General features: G+C 35.1%; 1 protein-coding gene and 1 long non-coding RNA gene across 9 annotated transcripts in view; one reads left to right on the plus strand and one right to left on the minus strand.

Moving 5' to 3' along the window:
* Gphn (gephyrin) overlaps positions 1 to 15,371 on the plus strand; it is a 337,298-nt gene that overhangs the window by 254,553 nt on the left and 67,374 nt on the right. For all 8 annotated transcript variants that reach the window (XM_090344303.1, XM_090344305.1, XM_090344307.1 and 5 more), the window contains 2 exons: positions 5,984 to 6,121; positions 12,874 to 12,966. In XM_090344303.1, coding sequence (XP_090200429.1) covers positions 5,984 to 6,121; positions 12,874 to 12,966 — 231 coding nt within the window. The remainder of the gene's footprint in view (positions 1 to 5,983; positions 6,122 to 12,873; positions 12,967 to 15,371) is intronic.
* The window catches only part of LOC150054578 (uncharacterized), a 54,388-nt gene that overhangs the window by 24,773 nt on the left and 14,244 nt on the right, over positions 1 to 15,371 (minus strand). The window lies entirely within an intron of this gene.

The raw sequence follows: 15,371 nt of genomic DNA on the forward strand, positions 1-15,371 counted from the left end.
GATTTTACCACCAAATTCTGTTTTTAAGGAAGAATTAACATGAATACTTTTTCATGAATTCAAAGGGAAGGCACTCTACCAAGCCTATTCTATGAAGCTAGCCTGTTTCAAAACCAAACAAATACACAAAAAGAAATAGACAAACCTTTTTCATGAAAATAAATGTAAAAATTCACCCTGAAATTTTAGAAAATTGAAGTCAACAATACATTGGAAATATCATACAAAATGACATTGATTTCATTCCAAAGATGTAAAGATGGTTCCATAAATATAACATCATGTAAATTTTAGTCAAGGACAGAAAATCATAGGATTATCAATATAGTGCCAAAATTTTTAGCCAGAGTAATAAGAAAGGTGAAAGAAGTAAAATATTTTAATATGGAAAGAAGTCAAATAATCCCTATTTGCAGATAATATTTTATCTAAACTTTTTAAGACTCCAGAGTACACACACACACACACACACACACACACACACACACACACAAATTACCTTCAGAACTAATGAACACTCGGCAACCTAGCATGATATAAAATGAACATATAAAACTTAAGTCACAAGTGGATGAAGCTAGAGCGAATCATGTTGAGTGAGACAAGTCGAGACCTAAGGAACAAAAGGCGCATGGTATCCTTAATATGTGGCTATTAAATCCAAAGAGTACAAGAGCAAGGACTCAATATTTGCATACCCAATGCTATGGACATGGTAATGGGAATATAAACATAACTATATAGACATAAAAACCTATGACTCTATAGACTTAATGTTTTATTTCATAAATTAATATGTTTCTATGACATACAAACCCTTAGCCTAATTTGGTAAGTTCTAAAAACTAAGTCCCAGTGATTGTAGAGATTCCCTTCTTGAACACTTGTTTGTTAAACTTGTCATTTGAAATATGATGTAAAAATCAATGTTAATAAACTCTATAATAAATAAAAACTTGAGCCACTTTTCTGTGAACCGACAATTAAGAGGCTGAAAAAAAAATAGTTCTGTTCTCTTATCTCCTGAAAGTAAAAATAATAAGTACTTAACCAACAACATAGAAAACTTTTACAACGAAAATCATAAAACCTAGAAGAAATTGAAAAAGATTTCAGAAGATAGAAGGTTCATTTACTCGCAGAACTCATATTATAAAAATGGATTTACTATCAAGTAGATTCTGCCCACATCCATTAGGGAAAACAGTATAGAGGGTCTTCAAAAAAATAAAATATGCAGGATGCTGGTGACTCACACCTGTAATCTTTGCTTCTTAGGAGGCTGAAGTCTGAATATCACAGTTTGAAGCCCGCCCAGGCAGGAAAGTCTATTGAGATTCTTACCCCATTTATCTCAGAAAAATCTGGAAATTGAGCTATAACTCAAGTGGTAGAGCACTAGCTTCCAACAAAAAGAAACCCAGGGATAGTGGCTGAGTTCAAGCCCCAGAACTCACAAAAAATAAATAAATAAAAAGAAATTGAGCCTGGAGTTTGGCCTAGTGGTTAAAGTGCTTGCCTAGCATGCATGAAGACCCGGGTTCGATTCCTCGGTACCACATACATAGAAAAAAGCCGGAAGTGGTGCTGAGGCTCAAGTGGTAGAGCTCTAACCTTGAGAAAGTCCAAGGACAGTGCTCAGGCCCTGAGCCCAAGCCCAGGACTGGAAGAAAAAAAAAAAAAAAAAGAAAGAAATTGACACAGCAATCTCACTGCATCATAAGAAATTAAATTGATCTTAGAGAAAGTTCCCTGCTCTGACTGATGTGAAAAGTGGTACATAAATTAGAAATCTATCCATAAAAGAAATCCTGTCATTTGCAACATCATTAATTGAACTAGAAATCCCTGTGTGGAGTGAAATAAACTATATTTGTATTTTCTGGCCTTACTGTCAAAAAATACATAAGATCCAAGAAATTTATTTTAGATCTTGATTGCAGAGGTTTTAGTCCATGGTTGCTTAACTGTGTTGCTTCTAAGTGTATAATGAATTAATATGATAAGCATTTGGTGGAGCAAAGATACTTACCTCATAATGACCAAATTCATGGGGAGAAATGTGGATCCATGGACAAAAATACCTCCTTTAGGGACATGCTCCCAATTAGCTACTCCTCCTAAAGTTCTGTTAGCTCCACTATCCTATTAAGCTATGAATCATTGAATGTGTTCATCCATTTATGAGGTCAGAGCCCTATGATCCAATCACCCCTCAAATTTCTAACTCTAAATACTGCTTCACTGAAAACTTGCAACACTAGAACTTTGGGGCAACATTTAAGATCCCAACCATAACAACACAGAAAGGTAAATGTTGCATATTCTCACTCTTATATGTGGAATTGGAAAAAAATAATTATCAGTATTTGGTTTAAAAAAAAAAAAGTGGAGGGCCGGGAGTTTGGCCTAGTGGTAGAGTGCTTGCCTAGCATGCCTGACCTGGGTTCGATTCCTCGGTACCACATACATAGAAAAGAGCCAGAAGTGGTGCTGAGGCTCAAGTGGTAGATCTTCTAGACTTGAGAATGTCCAAGGACAGTGCTCAGGCCCTGAACTCAAGCCCAAGACTGGCAAAAAAAAAAAAAAAGTGGAAACAGGGATAAGGAAATATATATATCAATGGCTCCTAGGTTACAGTTAGCTGAGAGTAAGACAGTTGAGAGTAAGATGTTCTGGTATGCTTTAGCACAATAGAATTACTAGGTAGCAATAATATACTATATGTTTCAAAGCATATGCTGTCTGTGAACATTTAGAAAGGATTCTGTGTTTTCCTCAATGAAGTGATAAATGTTTGAGGAGACAGATATGCTTAACCTTATTTAACCACTGCACAACATGTGTACATGTATTAAAATATCACATCATGTCCTGTTAATAAGCCGAATTATTTATCTACTACCATGGCTACTTAGGAGGCTATGATTTGAGGATCAAGTTCTGAAACAAACTCAGACAAATTCATGTGGCTCAATTGATGTAAGATCAGTCTTCAGTGCTAAGCAAGGGTGCAAGACTTTGAGATCAAGATAAATTTTGAGTTTGAGATCAGGATGACAGTGCCACAGTAGGCCAGGTGAAATGAGTTTTTGTGGAAAAAACATCCAATAATTAGAAAAGTGAAATAATAGAGCAGAGGCATTATTTTGATTTGCTCTTTGCTTATAACTAACTTTAATCCTTGATTAAAAGATTGGCCAGGCACGGTGGCTCACACCTGTAATCTAGCTACTCAAGAGGCTGAGATCTGAAGATCAAAGATCAGTTCAAAGCCAGCCCAGGCACTAAAGAACACAGACTGTTATCTCCAGTTAACAACTAGAAAACGAAGTGGTGCTGTGACTATAGGGGTCAGGCAGTAGCTTTGGGTTGAAGAGCTCGGGGACAATTCCCAGGCCCAGTGGTAGGGTGGTAGCCTTGAACTGAAGAGCTCAGGGACAGTACCTATGCCCAGAGTCCAAGCCCCATGACCCACCCAAAAAAAAAACAGGACTGGCTATTCATTTACCTTTGAAGTTTGCTGAGTACCATGAATATAAGAAAGATACTTTTCCTTAACATGGGGCAAAAGATCAAATAACTAAGTTTTAAGAGTTGAGAGGATTTTTTCCTGGCTTATGGGTCCTGTAATTTACAATAGAAAAAGATGAAAACCATTAATCTCAATAGAGAACCGGCAAATAGTTTACTACCTTTTTTTCTCTTGTTATATATTTGTTCGTTGGTTTGCATGTCATTCCTTCCTTCTCAGCTATAATGCTCTTCCTTGAGAGCATATATAACTATGTATCCCAGCTCCATAACTTGTTGGTGTATTTTATGTTAGCAAACTTGCTGGCTAAAGAAAATTTCCTTTTTCTAATATCAAATATTAACTGATAAATCTTTTATAACTAAAACATACAATTTTTCTCTCAGAAGCTAAGCATATTTATAAGGAAAATTTTGTAAGATTATATACAATATTTACCATAAATCACAGCATACTATAGAAAGATGAGACCTGAGACTTGTGCAGCTATATAGCCTAATAAGAAGTAGAAACAGCTTTTTCTCTCATTCTCTCCGGTTAGACTGGTGTGATTGTATGCTTTTATGATATTTTATTGGCCAGATTGCAATGAAAGTTATAAATAAATCACATTATATTTACTTATAATTTTTATTTTTATTAACATAAATGATACAAAAGATTTACTGTGACACATATGGGCATATCATATACTTGAATGAAATTCCTTTTATCTATATTAAATTTTCTTAACTTCTCCTGTAACAATTTTAGTGGGTTTCATCATGCTATTTTCCCCACCCCACCCACTGATCCTGTACCTCTCCCTGCTAGTTCCATCCTCCAGTGTCCCTTTTACAATTATGTCATGTTGTCTTTTCAGATCTAGAATCTGCATATGAATGAAAATATTTGTGTTCCTGAGCTTGGCATATCTCCTGCAAACAATATAATCCTTAATTGCTGAGTAATTCTCTTTGTGTATAAGTACCATGTTTTCTTTATTGATTCACTAGTTTTGGACACAAGCTGATACCATTGTTATTGGGTGTTATAATACTGCTATAAACATCTTTGTGTAAGAATCACTATTATACATTGACATAATCATGTTAACATATGCCCAAAAGTAGTATCACAGGTTAATAGTGTACTTATATTTTTCTTTTTCTTTTTCTTTTTCTTTTTTTTTTGGTCACTACTGTGATGTGAACTCCAGCCCTATTTTTAGTTTCTTGAGGAACCTCCATATTGACTTCCGTAATAGCTACCCTAATGCACATTCTCACCAACAGTGGATGAAGCACCCTTCCTCCTTACTTCAGCTCTCTGTTGTACCTTCACAGCATTTGCTTGCTTTATTATTGATAGCCATTCTGACTGAGACAAGATGGAATTATTCCCACTTCCTTTGTAAATATGATTATTGAACTTTTTTTCTTGTATTTATTAACCATTAGTACTTGAAAGCCTTTCAACTTCTTTGTTCATTTATTAGATTGTGTGTTTGTTTTGGTCTTTAATCTTTTGAGCTCTTTATATAGTCTGAATATTCTTTGACCAATGAACTTGTGAAGATAATCACTCATTCTGTGAATTATCTCTCCAATTTCACCTATAATTTGAACAGAAATAATTTTGAACTCTTTCAGATTTAGCACTAAGTGATCTCCAGTCTTTCAGCTTAAGTTATTGAGATTGTGTGGGGGTGTGGGTATGGGTATGGGCATGGGTGGTAATCCACTACGATGTCTCCAAGTATCCATCTATGTTCCAGATAGAGAGTTTTAAAAGTGCTAAAGTTTTGTGAGTTGTTTTCCCTCAGAAAGCTTTGTGCCTTTATCTTTTTATTTGTGAGAAGATTTCTACAATATGGACAGTAAAGTAGGATAAGTTAATAAAAAGTGATGGTAGATACTGTTATGTATAATGTTTCAATAAGGGCCTCTCTGATGTGATATTGGAGCAGTGACCTGAAAGAAATAGTTAATGAATAATCTTGTAATATCTGAGGGAAATGATCCAGGAGAGAAAACAGCAAGTACAAAGGCCCTATGGGGAAATAAATTTGGTGTGATGAATGAAAATGAAAGGAGCTAACATGACTGGAGAAGTTAGGAGATAAGAATAGTAGGAACAATAATATTCAGGCTTATAGGTCCTAAGAAAAATGTTACTGTAAGTGAAATGGAATTTCTGGAGAGTTGAGAGCAATGTGTGTCATGGTCCACAGTTTGTGGATAAAGCCACAAACTATGAATGCAACATTATCTAGGTTTGTATCCTGGCTCTTGGCTTACTTGCTCTATGACCTAGGCAAATACATATAGCAGGGCTATGTTTTCAGAGCAGGAAAAAATAACATTTTACTAAAACACTTAAAATTGGAAGTTAAAAGTCCTTGCTTATTTGACGATTGTTAATCAATGTTTCAATGTCATATTCTCAGTTAACTATCTTTCTGTATAGGTCACAGTGCTGTGGATATCACCAAGGTAGCTAGAAGACACCGCATGTCTCCTTTTCCTCTGACATCTATGGACAAAGCCTTTATTACAGTCCTGGAGATGACGCCGGTGCTTGGGACAGAAATCATCAATTACCGAGGTATTACTTTATTTACCTTTACCTTTCTTTTCTTCATTTTCCAAGTAAGATTCACACAACAAAAACATATAGTTTGGTTGAACTAGAAAGATTACTTTCCACTGAAACACGTAAATACTTTTGGGGATTTTTCTACTCAATATCATCCTTAACAATACAGAATATAGCACTAATAAAATTTCTATTCAATAAAAAAGGAGAAAATAAGTAGTTTCATATTCAAAATACCAATACCCTAGCCTGAAATGAGTAATATTTCCTCACTAAGCACTGAGTAAGAGAATGATAACCAAGTCTGTCTGATGACTTTTTTCTGTCAAAAGTGAGTAGAAACTGGTATGTTTTATAATCAAGCTGACTTGGTATAGAAAACTTACTGACAGTTCCTGATTATTAGTGGTTCCGCATAAAATATTTCAACTTCATATACATATCATTACTTGATTATTGTTACATTTCTTTTAAAATATTTCATCTGCCATATAAGCAAAATAATAATCCCTCTTTTAACAATTTTTTAACATTTGTCCTTAAAAAAATCAAAATTAGGGGCTAGGAGTTTGACCTAGTGGTAGAGTGCCTGCCTAGCATGCATGAAGACCTGGGTTCAATTCCTCAGTACCACATACATAGCAAAAGCCAGAAATGGTGCTGTGGCTCAAATGATAAAGCTCTAGCCTTGAGAAAGCCCAAGGACAACATGCCAACCCCAGAACTGGCAAAAAAAAAAATCAAACTTCAGTCACATTTAAAAGGGATTTTGGAATGGCCATTTCATTTTTCCTGCAGGAGAAAAATGCTGTCAGATGTATTTTTTCCCTGATTTGCTATTTCCCCTTCATTTGTTCATCAGAGTAGTTTTCACTCATAAGAAAGCAAATTCTTCATAGATGGTTAACTTCTTTCTCAAGTATTTCCACAAATGATGATGATGAAAAATAATGAGGTTTGCATTCAACCTTTGAATTTGATAAACTTAATTTTTAGTACAACAGAGAACACATAGACACTTGAATTACTTCAAAAACATCATATAGAAAACATAATTTAGCAACCAGGCACTGGTGGCTAACACCTATAATTCTACTACTCAGGAAGCTGAAATCAGAGTATCAAAGTTTGACGCCATCCTGGGAAGGAAAATTCACAAGTGGCACTGTGGCTTAAAGTGGTAGAGTGGTTGAGCAAAAGAGCTCAGGGATATCAGACAGGCCCTGAGTTTAAGTCCCACAACTGACAAGAAAGAAAGAAGTGAGGGAGTGAGGGGGAAAGGAAGGAAGGAAGGTAGGTAGGTTCAGTTTGTTCAACAAATAGTGGTTAAGCATCTACTAAGATAGTTACTGCATGAAGACATATTTTTGAAAATAAATAGCTGCCTTTGGCTTATAGTCTGTTGCCAAGAATGTAAATAAACAATATGATTCTTCTCTCCTTTACTGGCTCTTTTCCACACTTGCCTTATTCAGTTCCTTGAATTAGGCTTTATTTAAGTCTATCTACCATCCCTATTTTTATATCTTGTACATGCACTATACATGGCCTTTTGTATTTTGGTGGTTCCAGACATCACTATCCATAGTGATTTTGAAATCCATGTCATTGTCCAGACTTGGTATGAGTTAAAACTTCATGTTGTATAAATTACATATCTGATGCTAATAAATTTTACATGAGAAATACTAAACTTACTTTCTCTACTTCTGCAATACCTGTTTATTCTACATCCCCTGGAACCTATCTCTTGATCTCCATCCCAACTGCTATTGTTTTTGTTTAGGTCTTTGGAATTTACTTCCTGGATTATTGTAACAAATGTGCTCCAATTAACATCTTCCCAATCAGTTCTCTGATTAGATGCCAAAGTAATGTGTTCAGATGCAAATTTGTTATTAACACTCCTACTACAGTTCTTCAAAACAGTGAAGGTGAGCATAGCCCAAGATAAAAACCAAATTTCTTGACATAATCTTTTTCGTATCTTCTCTTACTCCTTTACCATCAAAACTTGCTTTTCCATAAATCTGATATGCTGTGTTTTCTTTCCTCCTATTATGTCTTACTTCTAAGACTTTGGTTATGTTGTTTATAACCATACTCTAGACCTTTTGATTATGCTTGAGACTTTATCTTATTTCTCTGGCTAATAAAAAAAATTTAAGATAAATCTTAAGAGCCTCTTCTCTATGAGAACTTCCCTTGTGTCTTTTCCTAACTGATTTAAATACCTTTTCCCTCATGTTCATATGCTTTATAATAAAACAAATTGTCATTTGTTTGTGATCTATAGTGCATTGAAAAGTAGAGTCCTATAAGTGTAAGTCACTATGAATTGAATTGTCATAAGTTAAATATGGCTTATAATTCCCTTACTGAAGAGTTCTCCCCAGAAGAAAAAAAAGTGTTAGAAAAGCATTTTCACTGCATTTAAGTGTTTTATTTGCTTAGACTTGCAATATCCTCTTTAGGCTCTGCAAATAAGATCATGGTAACAAAAGGAGGGACTAGATTCAAAACAAAGAAGGGAAAAGCATCAGGGATCGGGGAAGTAGTGATAGGACAGCTGAAAAGGACAAAGAAACAGAAAGATGAGAGAAAAGAATTCACAACTCCAAACCTAGCTCCTCACAAGGGAAGGGAGGCCAAAGACACAACCAAAAGGTAAACTAGATGTCCCTGGCAACAAACTGGTAATTCTAGTCTCAGGATCAACCCACACTTCTCAGCCTTTAAAATAAGTGTGTATATTTTATATGACTGTAACTGTTCTTGAGGTGATAGTCTAACCTTGGAAAAGAAATATGTTACTCCCCTGTGATTGGAAATACATCTTAAGGGAAAAGGCCTGGGTTTTGTGACTGAGACACTCTGGAGATATGAAAACAAGGAGGAAAGGAAGATACAAGTAATAAAAGAAGTTATATTAACTTCTTTTTTTTTTCCAAATGATGTGATCCTGTACTTTAAAAGGTCTTGTGCTAGCTAGGAGCAGGTATTCTATTTAAAAGAGCCTCTTGCTTTGTAGGTACAGCCTTTTTCCTTTATTTTTTTTTGTTTTGTTTTGTTTTTTAGAGTTTTGAGTTTTTGCCTAGGCTGTCCAGGAGTGTGATTGTCTTAACCTCTTGCATAACTAGTACTACAGACATGTACCCCACTTTTCAGTTGGTTGAGATGCAAACTCGCAAATGTTTTGCTCAGGGTAGCTTCACGCCATGATCTTCTTAAGTAGCTAGGATTACAAATATGAGCCACTTTTGTCTGTGGTCTGCTTTTTCACATATCTCCTACTTTTACCCTCTGTTTCTAAGGACCAAATCCTCTATATACGTAGACACCTTTCCTTTGGTTTCTTCAGAGAGACATAACTGGTTTTATGGTTTGGATATATAATACACACACACACGCGCGCGTGAGGTGGGAAGGGGAGGCTATGTATTGAAGGGTTGTTCCCCAGCTAGGGGAATTATTAGGGAATGTGCTAGAAACTTTACCTGGTACAGTATAGTTCGAGGAAGTAGGCCACTTTCTGTTCCTATTTGTTTCCTAGATGCCATCAGGTGGATAGCTTTCTTCCTCTTTGCCCCTCTGACATAATGTTTCACCACATACTGACCAGAAATAATGTCTGGCTGACCATGGTCTGAAACCTCCAAAAATACGAGCTGAAATAAATATTTCTTCCTTTTATTCTCTCAGCTATTCAAAACTGACACACCTGATATAATGAATAATATGTGTACAATTATCATTTGATTCATCATCATTACTTTTTCTTTATGGTAATCACTGTCCTATAAATTATCCCATGTTTCCCTGTGCATTTATTTCTTATAATCTGTATAATTTTGAGTCATGAAGTTTAATATTAAAAGTATAATTGACATAAAGAATAAGTATGTTGAGTTTTATGTTTCTTTGTTGGTTTGCATCAAATCCTGACAGGAAAATTCTCATCCTGGACATAAATGGCACTCATTCATCAATGGCATTCATTTGACCTGAGTGTTGCAAGATTTCCATCATTAAATGTTAAAAAGAACACTCACAACTTAAGCATTTTCTATGACCTTAAAATCATTTTAGATATTTTTACACTGTTCTGCCTTTCATAGTTAGTGACTGTTTATAAAACTTAATATTCCACATGCAAAAATAGCCATATGTTCCACTGTCTCACACTATAATTGTACAGTAGTTCTAAGTCCAGAAATATTGTTTAATAAATTTGATAGTCCCAATATTTGATGCATATATGGTAACAACTTCTATCTTCTTGATAGATTGTTCTTCATAATTTGAAATGACCTTTATCTCTTTTGATTACTTTAACTCTTTGTATTTTGTATAAGTACGGCTATTCCTGTGTGCTTTCAGAATCTATATGTGTAGAAAATCTTTTTTTTCTACTTCACCTCAGCCTATATTTGTCTTTATCAATAGTATGTTTCTTGTAGGCAAGAAATGGTTAGACCTTGCTTTTTTTTAACCCAACTTACTATTCTAGATCTTTTTTTTTCCAGTCCTGGGCTTGAGCTCAGGGCCTGAGCACTGTCCTTGGACTTTCTCAAGGCTAGAGCTCTACCGTTTGAGCCTCAACACCACTTCTGGCTTTTTTCTATGTATGTGGTACTGAGGAATCAAACCTGAGTCTTTGTGCATGCTTGTCAAGCACTCTACCATTAGGCCAAACTCCCCTTGTTTTTTTTTTTCTATCAGTTATGTCTCCAGCTAATGCTGAATAGGTAAAGAAAATACGGTGCATATATATGAGCCACAGCACCACATCTGGCTTTTTCTATGTATGTGGTATGGAGGAATCAAACCCGGGTCTTCACCTTCATGCATGCTAGGCAAGCACTCTACCGCTAGGCCAAACTCCCAGTCCTTGATTTTTTTTTTTTGTTCTGTGTGTCCAGCTAATGCTTAATAGAAAAAGAAAACAGGGTGCATATCTATCATGGAATATTATGCATCTGTAAGGTAGAATGAATTTTTCTTTTTAGGAAAAAGGAATTTCATGTGAGGGAAATGATGAGAATTGGTTAGGGAAAGAGAAGGAAGAATGAGTAATATTGAAAACATTGTTTCTTTGTATAAGGATGGCATAAGGAATCTCACTGGAAACGGTTGAACAATAGGTGGTTAGAGAGGATAGATAAAGAGGAGAAGTTAATCTTACTAAATTATACTATATTTATGTGAAATAACACTTCTTTGTACAGTTAATATATACATTAAAAAAGAAAAAAGGTGAATTACAGGAAAATGAAGCAGGCTCTCTACTAGGACAGGGGAGCAATGAAGACTGATTATTAAGTAAATATTGAAATTGTTTTAAGAGAGTTGAGGACGAATGATAGAATGGATGTGTATGAATGCATGTGTTCATATGTCACAATGAAACTCCCTGATACAAGTAATATATACTATTAAAAATCTTTTTTTAAATATATGTAACACAAACTGAGGAATGTCTTCAATAGTTAAATTGAGCTAAAAACCAGATCTGAGCCGGGAGTTTGGCCTAGTGGTAGAGTGCTTGCCTGGGTTTGATTCCTTGGTACCACATCCATAGAAAAAGCTGGAAGTGGTACTGTGGCTCAAGTGGTAAGGTTCCAGCTTTAGAAAGCCCAAGGACAGTGCTCAGGTCCTGAGCTCTAGCCCCAAAGGGTCAAAAAAAAAAATTGTGTTGATAGATAATTTCCTATTCAGTTGTTGGACAACTCAACACTTTTCTCAACCACTATGCATTGGTTTTGGTAGAGTCAAAAGCCTGGCACAGTAGCTCATGCCTGTAATCCTAGCTACTCAGGAAGCTGAGATCTGAGGATCATGGTTCAAACCTAGCCCAGGCACTAAAATCTGTGAGATTCTTATCTCCAAATAACCACCAGAAAACCGGAAGTGGCTCTATGACTCAAGGATTTGGGCAGTAACCTTGAGCTGAAGAGCTCAGGGACAGTGCCTAGGCCCAGAGTTCAAGTCCCATGACTTGAAATGTCCCACAACAACAAAAATGTTATGTGTATATCTTGGAATTTGAAGACTAGATAAATCGTTTGTTTCCTAAAAATCTGTGAAATCAACTTTCTTTGGTTTGATTTTTTCAAAATAAAAATCATAATTCAAATATTGAGAAAATTTAAAGCAAATTCATCTTTTAACTTTCATATAAATCATTTTTCTTTTCTATTGGTATATAAGTGTTTATATAGTAAAGACTATACACTGTAATTTTTCATATTTGTAATATATTTAAATTTTTTTCCTTTGTCCATGAACATTCTTCATAAATAGCACTTTCATGTACATGATCCTTCATCATAAGAATAAGTCATTGCTTATTTAAATATATTATTGATCTTGGGTTTCTTTTCATTTTTTAGTAATGTAAGCAACTCTGAAATGAACATGTAATAAAGATAAATGTATTTTCTTACATTTCTACAAGAGAGATTACTGGGTCAGTGGATATGACAATGTTTAAGATTTTGGCTTTGCTTCTAAGGAAAATCATATCTGAGTTCTTTGATGGCAGCATAACTACTCTGGATAATTGCTGCAAGCACTATTATGAATTGATTGTATGTAATCTTTTAAGCACCAGGATGAATCTTTCCTTTCTATCTCCTATTCGTTGGGACAAGAGGCCTGACTGAGCCCTTTATAAGCTGTGCCATATAAGCACTCATGCCTATGTTCCTTATAGCTGTTTGCCTACTCAACTGCCCCCACATTTCTTCCCTTTTTTTCAGATGGAATGGGTCGAGTCCTTGCTCAAGATGTATATGCAAAAGACAACCTACCCCCATTCCCAGCATCTGTCAAAGATGGCTATGCTGTCCGAGGTAAATATTTTAATTTTCCTCACTGTTACATAATATTATATAAGTACTCTTCACTACCATCAGACTCACGCTAATTTTTTTCTTCAGACTTTTGTCCCCTAAACTTACAAAATAATAGACAAAGTCCAGGGCTGGAAGCTTTCCAGATGCCTTCTATTTGCAAATATCTATATAATCCCAGCAGGAGATGGGGGAGAAGGGCAGATTACCAGCAATCTGTTTTCTTGCTTTCAACTCAAACATCTGTAAAGGGCTTGATGAAGGCAAGCATGAAAGAAACCTCTAGTTCTCTCACAGATGCCATACTTCAAAGCTCTGGAACCCCAGATGGTACTAGCAGATCATGCCCTCAGAGCTCCCTGAGACTGCATGAAGTTTAAGAGCAAATACTAAATAGTATTTTCCTGTCTAAAATCTAACCTTAAGAACACAAGATGAAAATGTAACTAAATTGCTTAGAAACTTTTCGTGAATTTGTTTTGTTTTGTTTTTTCGTATGAACATGTTTTGGAATAGATATATGTTGTGCTGTGATTCTATTGAGCTAATTACAGTACTTTCTGTGTTATATTCTTATTTCTTGTGACAAGAATATTTGAAATCTACTCTCAGCAGTTTTCAAAATATGATATATTGTTATAAAATATGTTATAATAAGATACCACATTATAATATATAGTTACTAGTTTATTAAATCAAGACTTATATTTTTAAATATTTTTAAATATTTGCTATCTGGGTGCTAGTGGCTCACACCTGTATCTTGCTACTCAGGATTGTGGCTCAAAGCTAGCCAACCTGGACAAAAAAGTCTATGAGACTTTTACCTGCAATTAACCAACAAAAAGTCAGAAGTATAACTGTGGCTTAAGTAGAGCACAAGCAGTGAGCAAAAAAATCCCAAAGATAGTACCCAGGTCCTGAATTCAGGCCCCAAGATGGGGACAAAAAGATAGATAGATAGATAGAGCGATAGAGCGATATCTCTCACTTGTCAGACTAGTTTCCATAATTTACTTTTTAGCTGGAAATTTTACATATGAGTGGAGTACCATGTAATGTTTCAATACATGTATACATTGTATAATACTCAAATAAGGATAAACATGTCCTTAAAGGTCAGTTTCTTTTCAGTGATAATATGGAACTTCTGTTTTTATTTTCATCCATGTCTAGCAGTGGGTTCTGATACTGGATTCATTTCTATAACTTTGAACAAACCACTTGAAATTTTTGAGCATCATTTTTCTCATTTCTAAAATGGCAATCATTATAACAATACTTACTCCAACTGAGTTGTAATATTTAAGAACACTGTCTGGCACACACAAAATAAGAACACTCAACAATTGCTTTTCTAAATGATTAATGATAGTGTTATTCCTCTTATTATTGCTGTTGCAATGCATTCTGTTAGACCATCTCTGAAAAATACAGTAACATTTGGAACTGGGCATCAAGTTGATTCCCATAGTCCTAGCTTTTGGGAAGCTAAGACAAGAGGATCACAGGTTCAAGGCCAGCCTAGGCTGCAGAGCAAGACCCTGTCAAACAATCAACAAAAAAGCTGGATAAGCCGGGCATGGTAGCTCAAGCCTGTAATCCTAGCTACTCAGGAGGCTGAAATCTGAGAATCATGGTTCAAAACCAGCCCGGACAATAAAGACCTAAAGACCGTGAAACTCTTATCTCCAACTAACCACTAGAAAACCGAAAGTGGGGCTGTGGCTCAAGTGGTAGGGCAGTAGCCTTGAGCTGGAAAGCTTAGGAACAGCGCCCAGACACAGAGTCGAAGCCCCATGACCAACAACAACAACAACAAAAAAAAAAAAACTGGAGAAAAACATTTATATGAATTGGTGCCTTCATTCTGTATACATAGAATAGGGGAAAGAATGACCTTATATTGTAATTTCCACTAATGTATCTTTTTTTTCCACTAGTATATCTTTTTTCTCAGTATGCCTCATTTAACTTGATCTCATTAAACAGGAATGTTTCTTTTTTTTTTAAGATAGCAACTTCTTTATTTTTTAATTGTCAAAAGAGCAATTTCTATGAAATGCTGCATTTGTTGATTTAACTCTGTAGGTAAATGAATGCAAACACAAAAACATTTTTACAGTTTGTATTTTCCCAAATTTCCAATTTCATAGATTGTCTCACAGGTTTCTTCTTAGACAGGAATATTTCTGAAATAGGCAAAAATCAAGCACAAATAAAAAAATTCCTAATATCTCCTATATTTTACCTTCTAAAATTGATTTCTTCTGTAATGTTTATGAAAATGAATATTGTTTTACAAGGAAAATTATTTACTTTTCTCATAGCTTCATTGGTTCTTCTTGTTTCTATTCTCCATCTAAAAAGTAAACTATTTTGACCTTACAGTTTGTAGTCATATA

The sequence above is a fragment of the Megascapheus bottae genome, chromosome 14, assembly GCF_031878675.1.
Source record: "Megascapheus bottae isolate mThoBot1 chromosome 14, mThoBot2.hap1, whole genome shotgun sequence".
Lineage (NCBI taxonomy): Eukaryota > Metazoa > Chordata > Mammalia > Rodentia > Geomyidae > Megascapheus > Megascapheus bottae.